The sequence below is a fragment of the Camelus ferus genome, chromosome 1, assembly GCF_009834535.1.
Source record: "Camelus ferus isolate YT-003-E chromosome 1, BCGSAC_Cfer_1.0, whole genome shotgun sequence".
In the NCBI taxonomy this organism is placed as follows: domain Eukaryota; kingdom Metazoa; phylum Chordata; class Mammalia; order Artiodactyla; family Camelidae; genus Camelus; species Camelus ferus.
This window is the reverse complement of record NC_045696.1, coordinates 5556390-5580912: the sequence shown is the minus strand read 5'-3', so window position 1 is coordinate 5580912 and position 24523 is coordinate 5556390. Positions and strand designations below refer to the sequence as shown.

Sequence of the window (24523 nt, the reverse complement as noted above, 5' to 3'; positions counted from 1 at the left end):
GTGCTGCCCTGTGCCCGGAAGTCCAGGGACTGGGGATGGAGGAATGAAAATGACCAAGTCCAACTCCCAGAGACCTTCTACTCTGGTAGAGCTGGTGATGGTCATATCTAAGATTCTTCAAAGCTTATTTGATTTTTTGAACGTAAGTAGTTCTATGAATTCTGTGAGCAGTTACTTTCTCAAATGTCTCTTTCAAGAAATTAAGGTATATTCAGATATTAATAAAAGTCCTAGTTCTCTTGGTAATTTCTGCTAACTAACCTGTAAAAAGTTGAGACTAGCACTTATAAGTAAGGCCCCCTGCTGCCCTCCAACCTAGCTCTAAGGATCCATTTTTAATAGTGTGTTTCTTGCTAATTCATTTGTTTCAGCTGTACACAATTAATAAAAATCATTGGATTTAGAAACATGTAAAACTCTGTACAGCTGATAATTCTGCATTGCATATCATGAATTTTAATTTGATCTCACGTGGATAGGAAAATTAATGTTGTTTGAGATCCAAAGAGTTAATGGCAGTCTTTATATGTTTATTTATCCAGTACCTTAACCCATTCATTGAGCTTGTACCTCGATTCTAGACAGTGGCAGGGTCCTGGAGATCCAAAAATAAATGAAGACACACTTTGTGCCCCAAGGAGCATACAGACTAGTTAGGGAGACAGATAAGTAAATGTTGATTTTGAGAGCCAATAAAGCCTTCTGGGTCAGGAAAGTCTTCCTTGAAAATATCATTTTAAGTAGTGTCCTGGAAGGTGTCCTGGAAAGTGTGGAGGAAGTTGCATGAGACTTGTCAGCTGAAATAAAGAATGATGAGCCTGAAGGGGTGAGTGGGGGCCAGATCATGATGGCCTTTCAGCCAGCCTAAGGTTTACGGATTTACCTTGATAAGGGAAAGGTGGGTTGTGTCTTAGAACGGTATCTCTGGCTACAGTGTGGAGAACAGGCTGGAGATAAGGAAGACCTGAGGTGGTGTAACCCCTGGAAGGGAAGATGGAGGTCATGGCCGATGAAGGTCAAGGTGTGAGCAGAATTAGGCGATTATAAAGAGGTGCAATCAACCAACACCTGAATTTGCAGCAAGAGCAGGACCCTCTTTTCCTGGATATTATTTTAACATTAAAATTTGGTGTTGCCTGGAATTTGTCTGGAGATTCCCAGTGCTGAGAAACCTCTTGGGCTGACTCAACCTGGGCCAGCTGGATCAGGTTTTCACATTTTGTCTTTTCTATTTTTGGGGGGGTTGTGTGGGGTAATTAGGTTCATTTATTTATTTATTGTTATTATTACTTTTTTAATGGAGGTGCTGGGGATTGAACTCACGACCTCAGGCATGTTGAGCATGCACTCTACCCCTGAGCCATACCCTCCCCCCTTACATTTGGTACTTTCCTTGCCAGAATCAGAAATCTGAGAATGTTACTCCAGAACTCCAAGACCGTGAGGCTGGGCCAGGGAAGGTGGCGGTGTGGCGGGTCCTCCATCACTTGCCTTCCATGATTCTACCTTTTCTGTTACTCATCTCAGAGGCAGCGTGGTAGAGTAGGAAGGACACTAAACTAGGAACCAGGAGTCTCAAAATGTTTCCTGGTTCTGTGACTTACTTGTTCTCTGATTGTTCGCAAATTACTTAAACTCTGTGGTCTCGGCGTCCTCATTTGTACAAAGAAGGGACTAAGTAAGAGGGTGTAAGTGAATATAAGATTGCTTTCAACTCCCCCAGTCTAAAATTCTGTGAGCTCACTGCCTGCGTTGTAAGGCCTTAGGGATTTTTAGGGACTGCTCTCCACTGAATTAAAGCAATTGTAGTCCTGTGGCTCCAGAGAGGCTTCTCAGAGGGCTGTTTTGGGGAGGGATGGAGAGGTTCTTACTTCCTTGCAATTTCAGGAGATATCACCTGGTTCTACTACTTTGATCCCGGGGAAAACAGAAATCCCAGTGTGTTGGCAGTGTAGAGACCTGTTTGAGCTGGGGATGGCCTCACCCTTTCTTACCTTAAAGTTTCTTTCTTTAACCAGAAATCAGTGTTAATACTACACGGTTCAGGAATGTTCCCATTTTGTTCTGATGGAGGAAGTTTTTGATCTGCTTTTATTAATTGGTTCAAAACTGAAGCAAAGGCATACTTATAAGGACACAAAGGCAGAAAAGACAATTTTATTCAAATTGTCTGACTGCTTACATATGTGGCCTGAATTTCCCCAGATAACTCTATAGATCTGCAATATGCTTTGGATATAGAGGCAGAATTAAACATGTAATTAAGCAGTACTACTAATGAATAGTATTTTCTCAGGAATGAAAGTGATGAAAATATGTCCTTAATCTTGTGAGATTCCAAGATGCATGAAATAAGTAGGCATTGCTGAGTTATCATATGTTTGCTGTTTTTTATTTTCTCAATAAACTAATATCTTTAATTTTGATGAAGCATGCATTTTATTATAGTTCACTTAATTTTTATTTATTTATTAAAATTATTTTTAATGAAGTATAGTTGATTTGCAATGTTTTGGGTGTACAGCAAAGTGATTCAGTTATATGTATTATGTGTATATATACATTTATTCATTTTCAGATTCTTTTCCATCATAGCTTATTAAAAGCTATTCAGCATAGTTTCCTGTGCTGTACAGCAGGTCCTTGTTTATGTGTTTTATGTAGGGTAGTGTTGTACATGTCAATCCTAAACTCCTAATTTATCCCTTCCTCCCTTCCCCTTGGGAAACCATAATAGTTTTCTGAATTTTTAAATTCAACTTAAAGCTTACATGAACTTCTATTTTTTCCTTTAATTTCTATTTATGGACCTAAGGAAGAAGAGGGAGAGACAGCCACGGAACAGGTACAGTAGCAAACTCCACGGTTGTGCTTAACAAAAACAGCTTTTAGGTGAGAGAATTGCAGCTTTGGCCTCATTCTCCTCGTGCTTCGTGATACAGAGAAGCTGATGCAACCCGTGCTCCCAGAACGTCCTCCTCTAGCTGCTGAGAAGAGAGAGATAAAATGAGTTGGAGGCTAATTTATCAAAGGGAAGTGGGCAGAAAAATAGGGAGTTTTGCTCCCTAGCAGGCACTGGGCGAGGAGTCCTTGATAAGGACCTTTAGGATAATTTTCACTAGTTGAGCATGACCAGGTCAGCACGCTGTTCTTGGATGGCTGACAACGTGGGAGAGGTGCTACCTGTCACAGTGATGCATAATTGAGATGCTTACCCGGCTGCTCGCCTGTTGAATCTGCGCTTTATTAGCTGGACACTGGGGAGTTGTAACTTTAAACTCTAACAGGGACAGAATCATGACAATGTGTAGACAGTTCAGAGAGTGTTGGTGGATTCTGGGGGCAGATCCCAAGTGACGTTCTCGAATTCTCCCTACTCTTACTTCATCCTCTCACGTTAGCTACATCGCAGCTACTTTCGTTGTAGTCAAGAGTTTTAAGAGTATTGTCTTTGAACATTTTTGGATTAATCACTTTAAAATGCTCATTGGAGAGCTAAATGAAAATCGAGAACGCAAAGATATGGAGAATATTGACCCAAAGTCATGTGTGTTGTCTGGGTATTTCAGGGCCGGGTCATCAACATTAGAAAGGGTCTCAGATGTCAAGAGAAACTCCCCCTCAAACTTGTGTTGATTTTTGAAATTGCAAATAATTCATGATCTTTACAGACAACTTAGAAAATACAGATAAAAGAAAAAAATAAAAATGGCTTATAAATGCATTTCCCAGAGATAACCACTAGCTACACACCCACACATGCACACACACACATTTATCAAACCTTGATGAATATACTTTTATAATCTACTTTTGTTCATGTAATTAATCTATATTTTGGGGGGATGGTAAATATAGATTGCTTCATTATTTTTAATGTTATTTCTATCAAAGTAGTCCCTGTTCTTAGACCTAAAAGTTATTTTTAGCCTATTCTATACCATGAGTCTTTTTTGCTTTTGTCAGTGAAGAACTTTTAATTGGAAGTGAGTGACACAAAACATAAACATAAAAATTCTAGATAGACTCTGTCAATGATAGCTGTGTAATGTGTGTATGTACATACACTGACAGTAGTCTGAAGGGGAACAGTATGTGCTGATAGCTTAGCTGTTTTACTATTTTTTATTAAAATTCTTTTATTCTAAAAGAGAAGGGAGTCATAATTGAGGCAATTCTATTATTTCATTGTCCATGATTTTTCATTATAAGTTACAGCTCTTCAATAATAATTCTTTAGTTTCTCTCTTGCTAGGCAAACTTCCATTTTTAAAAATCCCATTTTTATATATCATAGTAAGACAAACATGCTATTCATTTGGAAGTAATTCAGATTATATGTGTTGGTTGCTGAAAGCTTTGGCTTCAAGAAATTAGGGGGTTATAACAAACTATAACCAGCTTAAAACATTTAAAAGCCTCATCTTTTTGACAAAATTCTATTTGCTGAGATTCTTTTTGTATTTTATTCTCCCATCTGCCTTCTGAATTTTTAAAAGTCATTTGACGAGACTAGTCTGTTAATTTGAGTAAAGACTGTATGCTTAAGTGAAATCGTGAAACTCATCAGAAGTAATGCACTGCTCTGCAGAGCCATCCCAAATTGTGGGGTCTGTATTTGGGAGGATGATGTCTTTGTGTGTGTGTGTGTGTGTGTTATGTGTTGTGTGTGTATGGGTGTGTGTTGTGTGTGTGTTGTGTGTATGTGTGTTGTGTGTGTATGGGTGTGTGCTGTGTGTGTGTCAGGTGTGTACGTGTGTCCGGTGGGGGGTGCAGAAGGACCTCCACTCTAATCTGGTCTTTTACGCTCCTTTCCTCACTGTATCTGTTGACCCTGACTCTTCTCAATAACAATGTAATTTTTGTCAGAATGAGACGGAAGAAGTAACAGAGGAGGGAGCAGAAGGGGACGCAGAGGAAGCGGAGGCTGACAAGGGGCAGGAAGAGGAGCCCGGAGAAGAAGAAGAAGAGGAAGAAGATTCTTAGGCCTCCTCGTGCTTTGTGTGCCCGACGTTCCAGGTAGCCGCGTGGTTCTGGGGGTGAGGACTTGTGTGTCAGTCTCGTCTGGACCACATTCCACCTGGGGATAGGAGTGGAGTCCAGCTCAGCCTCTTGGTCTGGCTCCCCGAGGCCCTGGGCTGCGCCTTCTGGGGCCGCAAGGCTGGGGAAGCCTGTTTCTAGGGCGCAGTGGTTCATATGATTCCTTTAAAAAAGCCTAACTTTGAGACGAGTAGGGTTTGTGTTGCACTTGTCCCTGCCTCGTCCTCTTTGTTTAAGTGAAAGCACAGGAAATGTCCTGTTGTCAGCGTCCGATCACGTGGATTCCTTTACTGACCAGAACACTTGCATATCTACAGGGGAGTGACAGCTGATGTTCATAATGGTGGCAATAAATTATAACCTAAAATCCCCACAAAGCTGCCTGTTTATGAAAAAAATACTGCTGCTGGAGATTCAGTGATAAGGGCTTGATACTACATTTTCATTTATTCAATATTCGCCAGAGCACTCAGGTAGGAACACTTTGGAACATGGTGAAGTCACTGTAGGTATCTTTGGCAAGCCTGCTTACCACCTTGTAATTTTAAACTTCTACTGACGGTGAAAAAGAATGACGGCGTTCTCAACAGTCTGGTGAGTGTCACATAAACATATTAATAACGTAATGATAGTGGAGACTGAGGACACAGGGGACGTGCTCAAATATCATGGACCAAGCAGATAAGACGCTACACAAGAAAACACCTAAAGATCACTACGTGCTACAAAAACATCTGGTTCTAGCCGACACTTAGCCAGTAAAACGTTATGTTATTATTAACATTATTTGACCTTAAAACCAGATCTGAGGGCAGCCATTTATTTGTTCTCTAGGGCAGTGAAGCTGATAGTTTGTTCTGGTGCTATAAGGGTTCTTTTTAAAATTTAAAATAAAATAAAACTTTTTTTAGTCTCCTTATTGTCCATATTCTGCCTCTACTGAAACACGTAAGACAGATTTTGGGGCAGGAAGGAGAGCATGAGAGAGTAAGCACCAGGCACACAGTGGGTCTTCAGTTAAGGTCTGTGGTCAAACTCAGAGCCTTTCTAGGGAAGGACGGACAAAAGGACTCAGCTGGAGAAGGAAAAAGAAACCTTCGGTGTTTCTTAAATATCAGCTAACAAATAGCGCTGCTCTGAGTACCAAGGAGCGGTCTGAATAGTGTGAACCTCTCCTCTTCATCTCCTTAGGCTTACATACATAAGCATTAATATAAAAAATGGTGAATGTGTTTTTAGGAAACCTTGGAGCTGGTGAGAGTAGCCATCTCAATTTGTTCTTGGACCACTGAGGATTCATCACTCCTTTGTTCAGATTGCAAAGCCAGGCTAGCCCATCACTTGATCTTCTTCCACTGGTTTCTTCCCTGTTCTGGACACAGAGAACTTTACTTTAGGGCCAAGTGATTGTCATTTTGGAAGTGATCCCATTTGTTTATTTTTAATTTTCTTCTGTGGTTACTAGGGAGAAGTCTGTTTTCAGTCTTATTAGCCTCCCTAATAAGGGACCCAGTTTTAACAAAAGAAAAAAGACACATTTATCTTTAGAAATCCTGTCTGAAGAGTGATGAGAAAGGAAAAGATATTGATATTCATCATTATTCCCCAAAAGAAAAGCCCAAACAGCAAATACTGTTTAAATACATTTTTAAAAAACGTTTTTCTTCTTCTTCTTCTTATTGATTATAAATTTACTTTTTTGGGGGGTGGCGTGAGGTAATTAGGTTTATTTGTTTATTTATTTTTAAATGGAGGGACTGGGGACTGAACCCAGGACCTTGTGCATGCTAAGCACACTCTCTACCACTGAGGTATACCCTCCCCCATAAACCCATTTCTATTCACTCTGCTTGTAACGTTCGTTTAAAATCATGCAGTTTTAATGTGGTAATTAGAAAAAAAGAATTGAATGTGAAATGGCACATTGAGAGAGAATCCTTCATGTGGCCAAGCTGAATTTTTCTTTTTTTTGAAAGGCAAGTACAGTTATGACCAGCACATTTTGCCTGTTTCTCTGATGGTTTCTGGTTTGGAATTTAGTCCCTAATAGTCTGTTGGGAGGTCGACATGTCTGACAGTGAAGCCATGACTTCGGTACCTCCCTAAGTCCCACCCGACCCTGTGGAGAGATTCAATATCCTCCTTGGAAATGCAACCTGGCGGTGCAGTCATGCATTCAATGGGGCAAGACACTCTTCTTCCAAAGGCACACCCGCCCCAGAGCTCACGGATATACCAGGCATTTTATTTGAAAAGATGGTTTTTGGGAGAACGTGGCAATGAATGGAACTAGGAAAGATTTCTTGTGTCCTGTGTCTGTAATTGATGCTAAATGAACGTCCCAGGAGAAATAGTGTATAATATGAGATGAGTTCCGTCTCCTGAAAAGCTGCTGCTTAACACTGTCCTCTAGTCCAGCCGTGGACCGTTTAAATCTCCTCCTCCAGGGCTAAGCTATATACCCAGCCTCTCCATTTTCCATGGAAACGCAGTGGGGAAACTGTGTTTGGAGATGTCTGCTTCCTTTTGGTGTTTGATGATGTGTTGGTACAGAGAAAAGATAGAAATCTAGTCTGGTTTTCCCCGAGAAAAGCTGAGTTTCCTTTCTTTATGCTTGATGAGTAGTGGTTTCTAGAACAAGAGGCAGTGCTTCCCTTGGTTGCAAGTTAAATAATTAAGTTTGTGGTAAACTTTCTGTCGGTCTTGCACCATCTTCTCCCTAATCTTTCCCCTTTCTTTTAGGAAATCCAAGCACGAAGCACCATTTCAACTGTCTCCCCACAAACCGAACTCCACAAAATACTTTGGCTGGAAGCTACCCCCGCTCCCTCAGCCCACCCAGGGTTCACCAAGGAATTGTATGATCTGACACGGTTAGATGTACACCCATGTGTCTACTTAATCATATCAGCATGGAATTAGATGTGCAGACAACACACGCATCCCTTCATGGGCCTGACATGTGGCCTTTGGTTAATTTCTCTCTCTCTCTTTTTTTTTTTTTTTGCTCTGCATGAATAGACCTCGCTAATACCCTCTAAAAATGATCTCAAAATAGAGAACTTTGTAAAACGACCGAAGTGTTTCCTTGTATGTATCTATGCTTCCTTTCTCAGAATTAGCTTTCCAGAGATCAATCATACAAATAAAAATTAATAGCAAATATCTTGTCTCGAGGAGCATATTTCTTTTTTTCTTTTCTTTTTTTTTGGGTAAATGGTTTTACCCATTATCTTTTTTAAAATTAATTTATTTTTTATTGCAGTACAATCAGTTACAGTGTGTCAGTTTCTGGCACACAGCACGTCAAGGAGCATGTTTCTTCATTTATAGTCTCTGTGTAGCCGGAACTCTGTCTGTTGCCAAGTTTGAATTCTCGGTAGAGCTTCTCTGTCTCCACTGGGATGGATGTTTTTTGTGGCGCTGATTCTTTGGTCCAAATGACACTCATTGTCTTGTGATGTCACGTTTTGTGTTAGTCACTCTGCTGTGCATGTTATCTCCGAAGCTTTGTTCACGGGTAGCCATCACTGTCCACCGTGTGTAGAGATAATGGTGTGGACGAATAAATTTGCAACCTGGCATCCTTTGCACGATTCTCTGCCAACAGGAGTGGCTGCTTCTGCATCTCTTGCCCTTGACTGATTTGCAGCCATGGCTACGATGTGCAAAGCCTGTGGCTATAATTTTGCCTCCTGGTGCGGAGTGTCTGTTTACCAACAGCTGGTCCAGCCCCATGACTTTTTCACCAGGTAGATTTGAAGCATTTCTCTGCTCACCTTGCCCCACCTCAGTGTATGAGAGCTATTTTGTCTTTCTTGTAAGATTTTGCTGACACCTCTCCCCTCTCTGCGTCTAAATGCTACCTGGTATATTTCTCCTGCTGCAAACATCGCATTTGTACTGTCAGAAGGGCCCTTCTCCTGTCTGTTTTCCTATTTCAGGACAGTTATGGCCGTCAACTTGGAGTGGCCATAAACTTTTCCTTCTCCTGAATCTGCCTATTGATTAAAATATTTTTTTGGTTTTATTGAAATGTAATTGACACAGAACATTGTATTATTGTATTAGTTTTAGGAGTACAGCGTGATGACTTGATGGATGTAAACTGCCTATTGATTTTGCAGCTAAGCGTGTTTGTGGCTGTTGGAAATGTCATCCACGGTAGCAGAAGTCGTGTGGATCACGGGAACTCTGGAACAAACAGCTCTTTTCCTGTTACCCTGGCAACAAAAAGAGGCATTTAAAAGAGAATTAAGATTATTTTGTTCCAAATCATTGAAGTAGACAACTTTGGAAACAATTCTCCCTTTGTTAAAAATAGGATGAGAGACTGCAGTGAAATGGAAATTCATATAGCTGAAAATTAATGTCTCTTTTGTAGTTCATTGAGTTAAATTATGTCCTATCTGAAAAACGTGCACAGTTTTATAGAAACTCCATGCTCAAGTAGGCCCTAAGTGGTTGCTGTTGGGATGGAGACAGTTTATTTAGTGAGGTGCCAATTTTCCTCCTATTTCTCCTGTTTTTAAATGAAAATAAGTATTTGTGCTAATAAGCAAAAATAACAAACCAGGTCACTTATTTAAATTGAACTTTTTCCTATGTTGCCTTTCTATAGTCAGTAATGTTCTAGGAGAGCATTTTTATTTACCCATGTTTTATTTTCTTTATAAATTATTATTAAAATGCAAAAATCGCTTACATCAATAATATTATATGACTAGTATCACTTCTCTTCGAGATTTGGTTTCACCTGTCACACTAACCACCAGTGACTAGTGGCTCCAGTGGCCCAGTGACAAATATGGACTGTGTGATGTCAAAAGATAGTTTAGGGTGGGGGGTGTAGCTCAGTGGTAGAGCGCATGCCTGGTGTACACGAGGTCCTGGGTTCGATCCCCAGTGCTTCCATCAAGGGGGAAAAAAGTGAAAACCACACAGTGAAAAAGAAGGCAAGTGAGGAAAAGAGACATTTCTGACAGTACTATTTGAGACCTAGCCTCTTCACGAAATGAACCGTTACATTTCCTTAAAAAAAAAAAAAAAAAAAGAAGAGTTAAAAAAAGCCGCATGCTTTATCAATACAGGAAGCTTCTAGAAACTAAACAACATTATAAATATGTACAAAAGAATAACTCAAAAGGAAAACCCAAGTGAAAATAAACAAAATCCTTCTGCAAAAAAGAAAAGGCCAGCGACATGGAGTAATTATGTGATGATCTGAAGCCAATAGAAGGCTAGAGAGTTGATTTATTAGTCTACAGATGGAACATTCAAAGTAACAGTTTCTTTTTTAATTTGGAAAGCAAGTACACAAAAAACGGAGCACATTTTTCTAATGACCGAACAGTAAATGCTTTCTTCTCCTCATCTGTTCTCCACTCCCCTCACCTCCCCCTAGGGGTTTCCTAGTATTTTTTTTTAGGTTGAAATCTTCCTTTGGTTCAAGGATCTGAGATAAGAGTTAAGGGGGGGTTTGTGGTTGTCACTGAGTTTTCTGATCAAATGTGAAAGATGTAGAAAGGGAATGGAATGGATTGCCTACAAAATTCCTTGAAGAATGTTTTAAAATATTTTCTTTAAAAAACAGTGCGTAAGTGTCCAAGCTGCGCACAGCTGGTGAATGGAAGGTGACCCTAGTGAGCTGTAATAATAAAGAAGGACCACTAGGTGGTGATGAAAGAGAAGCTTCTTGATACAGTGTTGCTGTCCTGGGAGCTCCCCTGGTGCCTGCAGGTGAGGGTACTGTTGGGATCAGAAAGCGGGGGTTAGGTATTTGTCCACTGGACAGAGAAAAACAAACAAACACCCTCCACGCGAATTGGTCAGTCAATTAGTGTATCATTTAAAATGCTTTCATCCAAGATAATTAATTTTGGGCAAAATATTGTGCATTGTTAAAAGCTATTAAAACCCATCCTCCTCTTTGAATTTCACATCCGTAGGTCAGCTGTCTTCCAGAACTAGAGATCTGGAGGTTGTTTAAAGATGCAGTAATGCTTCCAGGGGTGGAATATTCAAACCGGACAGGGCTCAGCCAGGAGGTTGGGAGTAGCTTGGATGGAGGGGGTGTGGGGGTTGGGGAAGCATGTGGGGGGAACTCATTCAAGTCCAACAGATGCATCTTGTCAGCTCAGGAGTGGAATGCCTCCTCTCACCGACACATGAAGCAAACTTACAGTTTAGAATTAAAATTAGGTTGCTGATCATTGTGTTTCACAGTATTTTTATCCACTAGTGTTTATTGGGTGCCTATTGTGAGTCAGGCTCTGTATTAAGGGCTCTACGTGATCCCTACAGTAACTCGGTGAGGTAGACATGGTGCCCATTTTACGGATAAAGAAACTGAGGCAAGAGGACGTTCAGTACTCGTGTGAGGTCACACAGCCTGGAAATGGCCACGTGGGGACTGAGATCTATGTATGTCCCACTGCAAGGCCAGGACCAGCCTCCCCAGCAAAGCCTTTCCACTCTGTCCTTGACCACAGCCATGCCCCTGGGACAGTGCCTGGACGGGCGGAGGGCAGTGTGGGCCTTGTCCTAAGAGCGCCTTCTTCCCTGGAGTCCTCTGGTCCACATAGTCTGTCTTTAGACTCCACGTCACGGTCAAGGTATTCAGGCCCTGGAGGAAGGTGACCCGCCCTTCTCAGCTGTGATCTGTCGTGGGCTGATTTCTTAGTTAATCATCAGAGGGCAATTCCATTCCCTTCTCGCTGTGGCTACCAATGCCAGCCCCAGTTCTAGAGGGATCTGAACCACTGTCAGCCCACAGCACTCTAGAAATTGGTTGGTGGCTTCAGATCCTAAACCTTAGGTTATAGAGAAAAAACCCCTAAAAATTGTCATCTGCCTTTTCCAGTCTGGTTGTCCTGAGGTGCACCCCACCCACTGATGCTGAAGGATGCACCCAGAATCCTCTGGGGCTTACCTGTCAACTGCTGTCCAGTGATGCACCAGAAGCAGCCAGCCCCTCACGGTATTTGTAGCTGAGAGGATGGTTCCTTCTGGCCCCTAGTTGGGGATGACTTAATAAGGTGAATACGCCTTAATCCCAGCACATGAATTTTAGTTTGCCTGTTTTGTAGCAGGTCACCTTTCTCTGTGGTCCATTATAAAAAACGTTTATTTTCTTTGTCTACCCCCTGGAAAGAAACAAAAGTTATCTAAGGAGGAAAATAAAGCTTATATTAAAAAGCTTCACACTCATAGACTAATTTCTCCTCAGATTCTGCAAAAATAAAGCAGAGAAATGCAACCTGGTTTTATTTTTCTCTGAGGACTTCTCCTTAGGTAGTATCTACAGACAGCTTTCTCCAGGCTTTGACTAGATTCATAGAGATTTAAACCTTTAAATACTGGTAGGTCAAACCGACTAGAAATGCACCTTGATGGCGTTTCAGAGTAGTTACACAAAGATTTCTGTTGTTGATGAAAAAGTAATCAGTCAATCTGAGAAGGAAATGGAAATTTTTATTTGAGCCAAATTTGAGGATTATAACCTGGGAAGAGAATCTCAGAAAACTCTGAAAACTGGCCCACCAGTTAGAAATCAAGGTTTATAAGTTTTTCGAGACACAGGGCTGTACATCAAATGATGTATTACTGACAGTTTACACAATCCAGATCTAAGCGTCATCCTAACCCAGATCTAAGCGTCATCCGGTTGGGCGACTTACAAGATCAAGAAGGGATGTTATCTTCCAAGGAGCTGTCTTGTTGAGGCTGGGAGAATGTTGCTTTTGATGGTGGAGCAGGTGTTCCTGCCAGTGGGGGAGGTTTGGCCGATGCATGACACAGGTACACAACGCGCAGTCGGGGGAGAGGAGGTCAAAGGGCTGTGAAGACATTTTTTATGTTTAAATTTTTTCTTGTCTTGCCATAAGATAGGAATTTTATTTCACACTGTGCTATCTGGAGATTCTCTGTGCAACACTGAGGTAGGAGAATGGGAGTTCTGCGTGTCTCCTGAAGACACCTGTCGATGGTTCCCCACTTGGCTTGAATTTTTATTACCACGATGGCATCTTTGACCCACTATGAAGATTCTTGGTGGGGTTCAGACACCAAAGTATTCTTCGAAGCTCCTCAGATTATTAAGATGTGCACCTGGGTTTAAAAAATTCTGGCCAGAAGAAATTTAGACCCTGGGAACACCCAGTTCTTTCTCCCTTACCTGTAGGAGCCAATCAAATGGATCATTCCTGGTGGACTTTTACAGAGGAACCAGTGGTTTTCTAATGCATATTCTTTAAGCCATGGAACTCTTTGGTCAGAAGGATCTGCAGTGTGAAAATCAGACGGAGGGAGAGCCGCTCTGAGTATAATTGTGGAGACCTTGACCTCTATGGGGACTCAATTCAGGGTACAGTTTGAAAACCCTTTGTTTGGCGGTAGATTTTTTTCTTTTTCAATCAACTTCATTGAGGATTAATTTATATAGTAATAGGCACCTGTGCTGTTTTTGCAACACTAGCTGTTGGAGGACATGGCTGGCCGGTGCTGAGGGCGGTAAAAGAATTTACCAAAGACAAAGGGAAGTTTGAGAAACAAAGGAGAAGTTTCATAGACACGCTGCTAAAGGCAACAGTGGGCCACACAGATGAGAGGTGTCTGCGTGAGCACCGAGGGTGGATAGGGGAACACACTTTGACTGGCTATAAGTGAGGTAAGAGAGTTAGTGTCTGTGAAGAGACAGTGGGATTTATGACTCCGATAAGGAGGAAACACGGGCTGAGACAAGTCAGCCATTGTGAGGCTAGAAGTTTCCCAGGGCTGTTAATTCTGCCAGGGCAAACACACAGCAGGAAAGGGTGTACTTTGTTTTCTGAGGCATTTCAGGTGGACATCTGAGAGCCCAGGAGTGGGGGTGGCAGGGCCTCGGCAGACAGCAGTTGGCACTGCACTAGCCGGTTCTCCAATTTTCTGACACTAGCGGGATGTCTTACAATTCAATTCTGACACTAACCCCAGGGGTTAGCTCAGATCCTCCAGGTTAAGGGCTCAGTCCCATAAGACTGCCCCAACTTCAGATGCCAGCTGAAAATGGGGGCCCCAAGCTTTCTGCATTTCTGTCTGGAGGACTACAAATCAAGACATTCCCCCTGCCCTGCCCCAGGCTTGACAATTTGCTAAAATGACTCACAGAACTCAGTGAAGCACAATACACATAATCCATTATTTAAGGTACAAATGACCAGCCATACAGAGAAGGGTCCTGAGCATGCAACAGAGCAGGACCCCGTGGGGTCCTCCCTCGTACAGATCCTTTCCATGTCCTCCACTTCTTGTTAGTAGGACATAGGCTTCCTTCAGCCTCCTTGACCTTCCCTGAGTTCCAAGGGGCAGCTTCACACAGTTGCTAATCACGGAAGGGAGGGAACGCAGAGACAAGGGAGGAGCAGTCAAGAAACAACAGTGCAGCCTTGGGCAGGGTCCTGGTTCCTCCTCAAGGAACATACTTAACTGTATCTCTGAGATCTTCTGCAGGAACTAAGGCCCCCACCCACGTGGAGGATGGCAACTTCAGGCTGAGCACAAGGTTCCTGGAGTACCAGCCCTGTTATCTCCCCACCAGCCAATCAGAAGAAACACAACTGGCAGCCCCCACCCCAAATTTTGCCTATAGAAACTTCTCCCCCGAAAAGCATTGTGGAGTTCAGGGTTTTCGAGCATGAGCTACCCATTCTCCTTGCTCAGAATCACAGTAAACTTTTCTCTGCTCCAGACTCCAATGGTTTGGTTTGTTTGGCCTCACTCTGTGTCCAGCACACAAACGTTTTTGTTCAGGAACCTGCACAGGTGCCTCTGTCCCTGTGGAGCAGGAAGACACCACCCTCCCAGTTCACTGACATGCTCAGCAACTGGGAAGCTTCCCCTAACTTTCATTCATTTATTCCAGCAAGAAATGGATTTATTTCAGGATTCATTCATTTCAGTAAAAAATGGGTTCATTTTAGGGCTAACAGAGAATTGCAATACCAGGTCTGCAACCATGGGGAGCCACAAGCAAATTGTCTCATGGCAAGGGAGGGAAAACACTTTTCCTCTTTTTAAAATCAAGGTTTCTTTGTGTGGGCTCACGTGATTAAATCATTAGGTGGGTGAATGAACATAATCTTCAGCTCCTCTCCCTTCCTGGAAGATGGGGCAGGTGGTGCTGATCCGTTTAACCTTCTCATCACAAGGTTGGTTTTCCTGGAAACCAACTCTCAACCTGAAGCCACCTAAACTCCCCCCACACCTCTCCCCCTTCCCCAGTTATCTGATGATCCAAACGGGCTCCTTATGAATAACAAAGTCACTCCTGTGTCCTATCACTAGGAAGTTCCAAGGGTCTCAGGAGCTCTGTGCCAGGAATTGCAGATAAAGACCAGATATACAAAAACATTCCTATCTCTTATCACTAATGGAGTTCCAAGGGTCTCAGGAGCTCTGTTCCAGGAATTGCAGATAAAGACCAGATGTATTTCATATTATAACCACGGCACCAATGTTAATTGTTTGATGAGTTCTGAGAAATGTGCTTACTCATGTCCAACACCTCTGTCCATCAAGATCAGAACATTTCTATCACCGGGTACATTCTCTTGCATTCCTTTGCCTTCCAGCCCATCCACAGGCAACCACCACTCTGCTTTCTGACTCCATTGAGTTCCTTGTCTAGAACTTCAGATAAATGAGGAAAACAGCTATTTTCTCTTTGTCTGGCTTCCTTCCCTCTTGGAAATGTTTTGGAGATTCATCCATGTTGGTTTGTACCCTTCTGTTGCTGAATATGGGATTATCCTCTGGTAATTTGTTTCTTTATCTATCTGTTAATGGGCATCTGAGTCATTTCTAGTTTCTGGCTATTTTGATAAAAGCTGCCATAAATTTTTATGGAGAAGACTTTTCGTACACTAGTTTTTTTTTTATAACATTTTTATTGATTTATAATCATTTTACAATGTTGTGTCAAATTCCAGTGTAGAGCACAATTTTTCAGCTATACATGAACATATATATATTCATTGTCACTTTTTTTTTCTCTGTAAGTTACCATAAGATCTTGTGTATATTTCCCTGTGCTATACAGTATAACCTTGTTTATCTATTCTACATTTTGAAACCCCAGTCTATCCCTTCCCACCCCCCCGCCACCTTGGCAACCGTAAGTTTGTGTTCTATGAGTCTGTTTCCTTTTTGTATTTATGTTTTGGTTTTTTTTAGATTCCACATTTGAGCAATCTCATATGGTATTTTTCTTTCTGTTTCTGGCTTACTTCACTTTGAATGACATTCTCCAGGAACATCCATGTTGCTGCAAATGGTGTTATGTTGTCGGTTTTTATGGCTGAATACTATTCCATTGTATGAATATACCACCTCTTCTTTATCCATTTATCTGTTGATGGACTTTTAGGCTGTCTCCATGTCTTGGCTATTGTAAATAGTGCTGCTATGAATATTGGGATGCAGGTGTCATTTTGAAGTAGGGTTCCTTCTGATACATACCCAGGAGCGGGATTCCTGGGTCATACGGTAAGTCTATTCCTAGTCTTTTGAGAATCTCCATACTGTCTTCCACAGTGGCTGCACCAAACTGCATTCCCACCAGCAGTGTAGGAGGGTTCCCTTTTCTCCACAGCCTCTCCAGCATTTATCATTTGTGGATTTTTGTATGATGGCCATTCTGACTGGTGTGAGGTGATACCTCATTGTAGTTTTGATTTGCATTTCTCTGATAATTAGTGATTTTGAACATTTTTTCATGTGCCTATTGATCATTTGTATTTCTTCCTTGGAGAGTTGCTTGTTTAGGTCTTCTGCCCATTTTTGGATTGGGTTGTTTGTGTCTTTTGTATTAAGTCGTATGAGCTGCTTATATATTCTGGAGATCAAGAATTTGTCGGTTACATTTGCAAACATTTTCTCCCATTCTGTAGGTTGTCTTCTTGTTTTACTTATGGTTTTCTTTGGTGTGCAGAAGCTTGTAAGTTTCATTAGGTCCCATTTGTTTATTCTTGCTTTTATTTCTATTGCTTGGGTAGACTGTTCTAGGAGAACATTTTTGAGATGTGTGTCAGATAATGTTTTGCCTATATTTTCTTCTAGGAGGTTTATTGTATCTTGTCTTATGTTTAAGTCTTTGATCCATTTTGAGTTTATTTTTGTGTATGGTATAAGGGAATGTTGTAGCTTCATTGCTTTACATGCTGCTGTCCAGTTTTCCCAACAGCATTTGCTGAAGAGACTGTCTTTATTCCATTGTATATTCTTGCCTCCTTTGTCAAAGATGAGTTGACCAAAAGTTTGTGAGTTCATTTCTGGGCTCTCTATTCCATTGATCTATATGTCTGTTTTTGTATGAATACCATGCTGTCTTGATGACTGTAGCTCTATAGGATTGTCTGAAGTCTCGGAGAGTTATTCCTCCAGCCTCTTTCTTTTCCTTCAGTAGTGATTAGCAATTTTAGGTCTTTTGTGGCCCCATATAAATTTTATAATGCTTTGTTCTAGTTCTGTGAAATACGTCCTGGGTAATTTGATAGGGATTGCATTAAATTTGTAGATTGCCTTGGGCAGTGTGACCATTTTGACAATATTGATTCTTCCAATCCAAGAGCGTGGGATATCTTTCCATTTTTTAAAGTCTTCTTTAATTTCCTTCATCAATGGTTTATAGTTTTCTGTATGTAATTCTTTCACCTCCTTGGTTAGATTTATTCCTAGGTATCTTGTTACTTCAGGTGCTATTTTAAAGGGGATTGTTTCTTTACTTTCTTTTTCTGTTGATTCATTGTTAGTGTAAAGAAATGCCACTGATGTTTGAACGTTAATCTTGTAACCTGCTACCTTGCTGAATTCTTCGATCAGTTCTAGTAGTTTTTGTGTGGACCTTTTAGGGTTTTCTATATACAGTAACATGTCATCGGCATATAGTGACACTTTACCTCTTCTTTTCCAGTTTGGATCCCTTTTATTTCTCTCTCTTGCCTGATTGCTGTGGCTAGGACTTCCAAGACTATGTTGAATAGGAGTGGTGATAGTGGGTAGCCTTTTCTTGTCCCAGATTTTAGTGGGAAGGTTTTGAGTTTTTCACCGTTGAGTACTATGCTGGCTGTATGTTTGTCATATATAGCTTTTATTATGTTGAGATATGTTCCCTGTATACCCGCTTTGGTCAGAATTTTTGTCATAAATGGGTGTTGAATTTTATCAAATGGTTTTTCTGCATCTATTGAGATGATCATATGGTTTTTGTCCTTTTTCTTGTTGATGTGATGTATTATATTGATTGATTTGCATATGTTGAACCACCCTTGTGTCCCTGGCATGAACCCCACTTGGTCATGATGTATAATTTTTTTTTTATTGTCAGCTGGACTCTATTTGCTAATATTTTGGTGAGGATTTTTGCATCTATGTTCATCAGTGATATTGGCCTATAATTCTCTTTTTTGGTAGTGTCTTTGCCTGGTTTTGGTATCAGGGTGATTGTGGCTTCATAGAATGAGTTTGGGAGTATTCCCTCCTTTTCAATGTTCTGGAAGAGTTTGAGAAGGACTGGTATGAGTTATTCTTTGTATGGTAGAATTCCCCAGTGAAGCCGTCTGGTCCTGTACTTTCATTTGTAGGGAAGTTTTTTTTAATTGCTTATTCAATTTCATTTCTAGTGATCAGTTTGTTCAAGTGGTCAGTTTCTTCTTGGTTCAGTCTTGGTGGGCTGTATGTTTCCAGAAACTTGTCCATCTCCTTTAGGTTATCCAGCTTGGTTTCATATAGTTTTTCATAATATTCTCATATGATATTCTGTATTTCTATTTTATTTGTTGTAATTTCTCAATTTTCCCTTCTTATTTTGCTTATTTGTGCTCTCTCTTTTTTCTTTGTGAGTTTGGCTAGAGGTTTGTTGATTTTATCTACTTTTTAAAAAACCAGCCTTTGGTTTGATTTTTTTCTATGGTTTTTAAAAATCTCTATTTTGTATATTTCCTCCCTGATCTTTGTTATTTCCTTCCTTCTGTTGCCTTTTGGGATCTTTTGCTCTTCTTTTTCTAGTTCTTTTAGTTGGTGGGTTAGATTGTTGATTTGAGATTGTTCTTCTTTTTTGAGGAAGGCCTGTATCGCTATAAACTTCCCTTGCATCATTGCCTTTGCTGTGTCCCATAAATTTTGTGTGGTGGTGTTTTCATTTTCATTTGTCTCAAGGTATTTTTTAAATTTCAACTTTGATTTCTTCATTGACCATTCATTTTTTAATAGATTGTTGTTTAATCTCCATGCTTTCCTTTTTTTTTTATCTTTTGTTTCTCTGTAGTTGATTTCTAGTTTCATGGCATTGTGGTCAGTAAAGATGCTTCAGATCATTTCTATCTTCTTAAAATTGTTGAGGCTTCTTTTGTGCCCAAGTACATGATCAACCCTAGAAAATGTTCCATGTGCCCTTGGAAAGAATGTATATCCTATTTTAGGGGGGAGTGTAATGCTTTGAAGATATCCACCATATCTAATTTTTCTATTGTATTATTTAGATTCTCTGTTGCCTTATTTATTTTCTGTCTGGAAGATCTGTCTAGTGATGTTAATGTGGTGTTAAAATCTCAGACAATGATTGTATCCCCATCAATATCCCCCTTTATCTCTGTTAGTAATCATGTTATGTACTTAGGTACTCCTATATTGTGTGCATATATATTTATGAGTGTAATATCCTCACCTTGTATCACTCTTTTTTTCATTATAAAATGTCCTTCTTTATCTTACTTTATGGCCTTTGTTTTAAAGTCTATTTTGTCTGAAATCAGTACTGTTACACCTGCTGTTTTTGCTTTTCCATTTGCATGGAATATCCCTTCCATCTTTTCACTCTCAATCTTTGGAATGGTTTCTCCGCTTCTTCATCTTGCTCATATCTCTCTGGCACTGTGGCTTATGGAGTATCAGTTATCTATTGTCGTCCTTAAGGAGTTTATTTATCTATCTAATGCCTATGTAGGAATAAAACTTAAAAAAAAAAAGAGAGAGAGAGAGAGAGAAGGAGAATTTTAAAAGAAGGGAGAAGAAAGGTTTGAAAACAGTGTATAATCAATAATAGAGAGCAATTTGAATCAGACTAGCAATCGAGTTGAAATGTCTTTTTAAAAACCCTTAAAAGAAAGGAAAAAAGATTAAAAAAACAATATTTGAAACCCGAGTATAATCAATAACAGGAGATGAAAATCAAAAGAAATGAAAATGAAATCAGGTGGATTTAAAAAATAATAATATAACTACTTTAAAGAAAAGTTTAAAAGGAATTAAAACTGGACACATATACAATTATTCAGAAAGTAGAAATTAAAAAGGTAATAGAAAATGGAACAGATAAAAAAAATAAAGAGGGAATTTTAAAAGAAGGCAGAAAAAAAGATTTGAAAACAGTTTATAATGAATAATAGAAGAGCAAGTTGAAGCAGAATAGCAATCGGGTTGAGACATCTTTTAAAAACCTTTAAAAAAGGAGAAAAGAGGATAAAAATATTTGAAACCTGTGTATAATCAATTACAGTAGATTAAAACCAAGAGAAATAAAAATGAAATGACATGGACTCCATCGGGCAAGATGGCGGAGTAGAAGGATGCTTGTAGCTCACCCTCTCCCAGAAATACACCAAAACTCACAATTACAGGCCTATTCAGCCAACCAGAGCACCTGCTCAATTCCGACAGAACATTGCTGTCGTTGAAAGACAAAGACGCCAAAAATCTGGTAGGAGAAAAGGAAAAAAGAAAGAAGAAAAAGCAAAACAGTGCGGGACCAATCCTGCGGGGAGGGGGCGGGAAAGGAGGACTGGCGCTCGCTCGCTGGGTCTCCCCTCTCCAACAGAGAGGCCAGCGGGATGGAAGGGGAGCTTCTGAGGCTCAGATCTGCCCTGAGCACCCCTTGATCGACAGAACTGAGTTAAACAGGTATAAAGGGTGCACACGACACCCAGCCCGAGATGTGAGTTGGCAGCTGGGGCTGGGACAGGCTACCCAAACTGGGTAGAGGACTGGGGCGGCTGCACTGAGGCAGCCCCCAGGGACTGCAGGGGGCTGTGCGCTGTTACTGGGAGGGGATACGGAGCAGAACAACCTCGGTCCCCCATAAACTGCGAAAAAAGCAAAGCAACACGGCTGGTGTGCCCTGGAGGGAGGTGCGCTGTAGTCTTTGTCTCTTCAGACTTGCACCCCCAAGACTGGTGTTTCTTGCAAGAAGAGAGGCAGGGCGCAGCCACAGCCGCCATCTCTTCCTGTGCGCACGCCCGGGCAGGGGCAAGCCGAGCCCTGAATCCGCACCCGGGGGCTCCGGAACCTCCTAGGCAGGACTGAGACTTGTCTACAGCCCGTGGCAGATAGGATCTTTCTGCCCTGGCACCTCAGAGTAGTTGCGCCACCAAGACAAACAAGGAGATGAGATTTGGCATGGAGCAGGGGCAGAGCTGTTCCGTGGTCTTCCCCAAGCCTGCCTACAGAGTGCCAACCTGAGGCCGAGTGGGCAGCTGCACAGAGCAGCAGAGTGACTAGCACCAGGAGAGGGTGTGCGGCCACCCCAGTTCCTGGCAGGAACGCAGCACCTGACCACGGTGCTGGGAGGGGTGATCCACGCACCTGCCTCCCCCTGAGCACAGCATCTGACTGCGGCATCGGGAGGGGCAGTGACCCGCCTGCCCACCGGGTAAGAGCTCAGCTCCTGACCCAGTGTTGGGAGGGGGCATGATCTGCTAGCCGTCAGCCACTGGGAGCAGCACGGATGAGGGCACCAATAAAGGGCCTCTGGAAACAGCAAGCTGAGTTCGTGAAACAGGGCAAAGACACAAAGACCTCTTGAGAAAATCATTAAGAGCACATCGTCTCCAGGAGAACTAGATAACTGATACTCCTTAAGCCACAGTGCCAGAGAGATACGAGCAATATGAAGAAGCAGAGGAACCACTCCCAATTAAAAGAGCAAGGGAAATCCCCTGAAAGCACAATCAAAGACATAGACATTGATGGCCTACTAGATCAAGATTTCAAAAAAGAAGTTACCAAAGTACTGAAGGAACTAAAAGAAATAGTGTTTAGAGATATAAAATATGTCAAAAATGAAATAGAAGCTATAAAGAAGAGCCAAGTAGAATGAGTAAACTCATTTGCTGAGATGAGAGCTGACCCAAAGGCTGTGGAAAGCAGGCTGGATAATGCAGAGGAACGAATAAGTGACCTAGAAGACAGGACAACAGAAAGCACCGAATCAGAACAGCTGCGAGAAAAACAAATGAAAAACAATGAAAACAATATAAAGAACCTATACGATAATATAAAGTGTACCAATCTACGCATAATGGGGGTCCCAGAAGGGGAAGAAAGATAAAAGGGGATTGAAAAGGTATTTGAAGAAATCATGACTGAAAACTTCCCAAACCTAAAGAAGGAATCAGATATCCAAGTACAGGAGGCTCAGAGGGTCCCAAACAGGAAGAACCCAGACAGACCCACCCCAAGACATATCATAATCAAGATGGCCAGAGTCAAGGATAAAGAAATGATCCTAAAGGCCGCAAGAGAAAAACAAAGAGTGAGTTACAAGGGAACCCCCATAAGGCTCTCAGCGGATTTGTCTACACAAACACTACAGGCCAGAAGGGAGTGGCAAAATATATTCAAAGTCCTGAAAGAAAAAAACATGCAGCCTAGGGTACTCTATCCAGCAAGGCTATCCTTTAGAATAGAAGGAGAGATAACTTCACAGACAAGCAAATGCTAGAAGAGTTTAGCAACACTAAACCCATGCTAAAAGAAATATGGACAGGTCTACTCTAAATAGAAAAGAAGCAGGATGCTACAAAAATGAGAAACTCATAACTGGAAAGGAGATAACTGCCATGAATTACAAAAAGAATAAACACAAAATTGTAAAAGAAGACATCTAAATCATCAAGAGTGGGAGAGGGAAGCAAGGAAAGCCACTGTGGGAAACAGCAGGGAGATTCCTCAACAGACTAGGAATAGACTTACCATGTGACCCAGGAATCCCACTCCTGGGCATATATCCAGAAGGAACCCTACTTGCAAATGACACCTGCACCCCAATATTCATAGCAGCACTATTTACAATAGCCAAGACATGGAGACAGCCTAAAAGTCCATCAACAGATAAATGGATAAAGAAGAGGTGCTATATTTATATGATGGAATACTATTCAGCCACAAAAACTGACAGCATAACGCCATTTGCAGCAACATGGATGTTCCTGGAGAATGTCATTCAAAGTGAAGTAAGCCAGAAAGAGAAAGAAAAATATCATATGAGATTGCTTATAAGAGGAATCTTAAAAAAAAAACAACAAAAAAATCCCAAAACATAAATACAAAACAGAAACAGACTCAGACATAAAATACAAACTTGTGGTTGCCAAGGGGGAGGGGAGTGGGAAGGGACAGACTGGTATTTTAAAATGCAGAATAGATAAACAAGATTATACTGTATAGCACTGGGAAAAATATACAAGATCTTGTGGTAGCTCATAGTAAAAAAAAATGTGACAATGAATATATACATGTTCATGTATGACTGAAAAATTGTGCTCTACAGTAGAATTTGACACAACATTGTAAAATAGCTACTACTGAATAAAAAAAAAAGTTAAAAAAAATGAAATGACATGGATTTTTAAAAATAATAATAAAAAATATTTTAAAAGAAAAAATTTAAAAGGGAGTAAAACTGGAAGCATATATGATTGTTTAAAAAGTAAAAATTAAAAAGGTAACAGAAAATAGAACAGGTAAGAACAGATTAAAATAAACGGGGGTGTGTTCTCCTGGAGACTGTGTGCTCTTAATGAGAAGTCTTTCTGTCTTCGTCCGGTTTTGGAAGCTCAGCTTGCTGTTTCCAGAGGCCCTCCGTTGGCGCCCTCGTCAGGGCTGCTTCCAGTGCCGGTCGGCACGCAGATCGCGCCCCCTCCCAGCACTGGGTCAGGTGCAGCTCTCCTTCGCTGTGGACGGGCGGGCCACCGCCCCTCACGATGCCGCAGTCAGACACAGCAGACTGGCTCAGCAGGCAGGCTGATCGCGCCCTCCCAGCACGCGGTCAGATGCTGCCTTCCTGCCCGCAAGGCGGGGGCCGCCCGCCCTCTCCCGGCGCCGGTCGCTCCGCTGCTCTGTGCCGCTGCGCGCTCCGCCCCGGGTCGGCGCTCCGCAGGCGGGCTCGGGGACGACCGAGGAACAGCCCTGTCCCTGCTCATGGCCAAACCCCAGCTCCTTGTTTATCTTGGTGACTCGAATTCTCTGAGGTACCAGGACGGAAGGATCCTACCTGCCTCGGGCTGTAGACGAGTCTCCATCTGGCCCTTGAGGCTGCGGAGCCCTTAGGTGTGGATGCGGGTTTCGCCCCCGCCCCCGCCTGGGTGCTCAGCGCGGAGGTCATGGCGGCTGTGCCTGAGCCCCGTCTCTCTTTACCCGAAAACCTTCCGGAGGTTTTCAGAGATGGGGTGTG

At 41.7% G+C, this 24523-nt stretch overlaps 1 protein-coding gene and 1 non-coding gene across 2 annotated transcripts in view; both read left to right on the top strand.

The window, feature by feature from the left end:
• Positions 1-8205, top strand: part of LOC102510001 (SH3 domain-binding glutamic acid-rich protein) — a 40541-nt gene extending 32336 nt beyond the window's left edge. The window contains exons 6-8 of the mRNA XM_014561224.2: positions 2816-2845; positions 4870-5019; positions 7783-8205. Of these exons, the coding sequence (XP_014416710.1) occupies positions 2816-2845; positions 4870-4986 (147 nt within the window). The 3' untranslated portion in view covers positions 4987-5019; positions 7783-8205. The remainder of the gene's footprint in view (positions 1-2815; positions 2846-4869; positions 5020-7782) is intronic.
• A 1677-nt stretch (positions 8206-9882) lies between these two features.
• On the top strand, positions 9883-9954 carry TRNAT-GGU. Its single transcript has one exon. It is a non-coding gene; the product is annotated as a tRNA-Thr (tRNA).
• The last annotated feature ends 14569 nt before the right edge of the window (positions 9955-24523 follow it).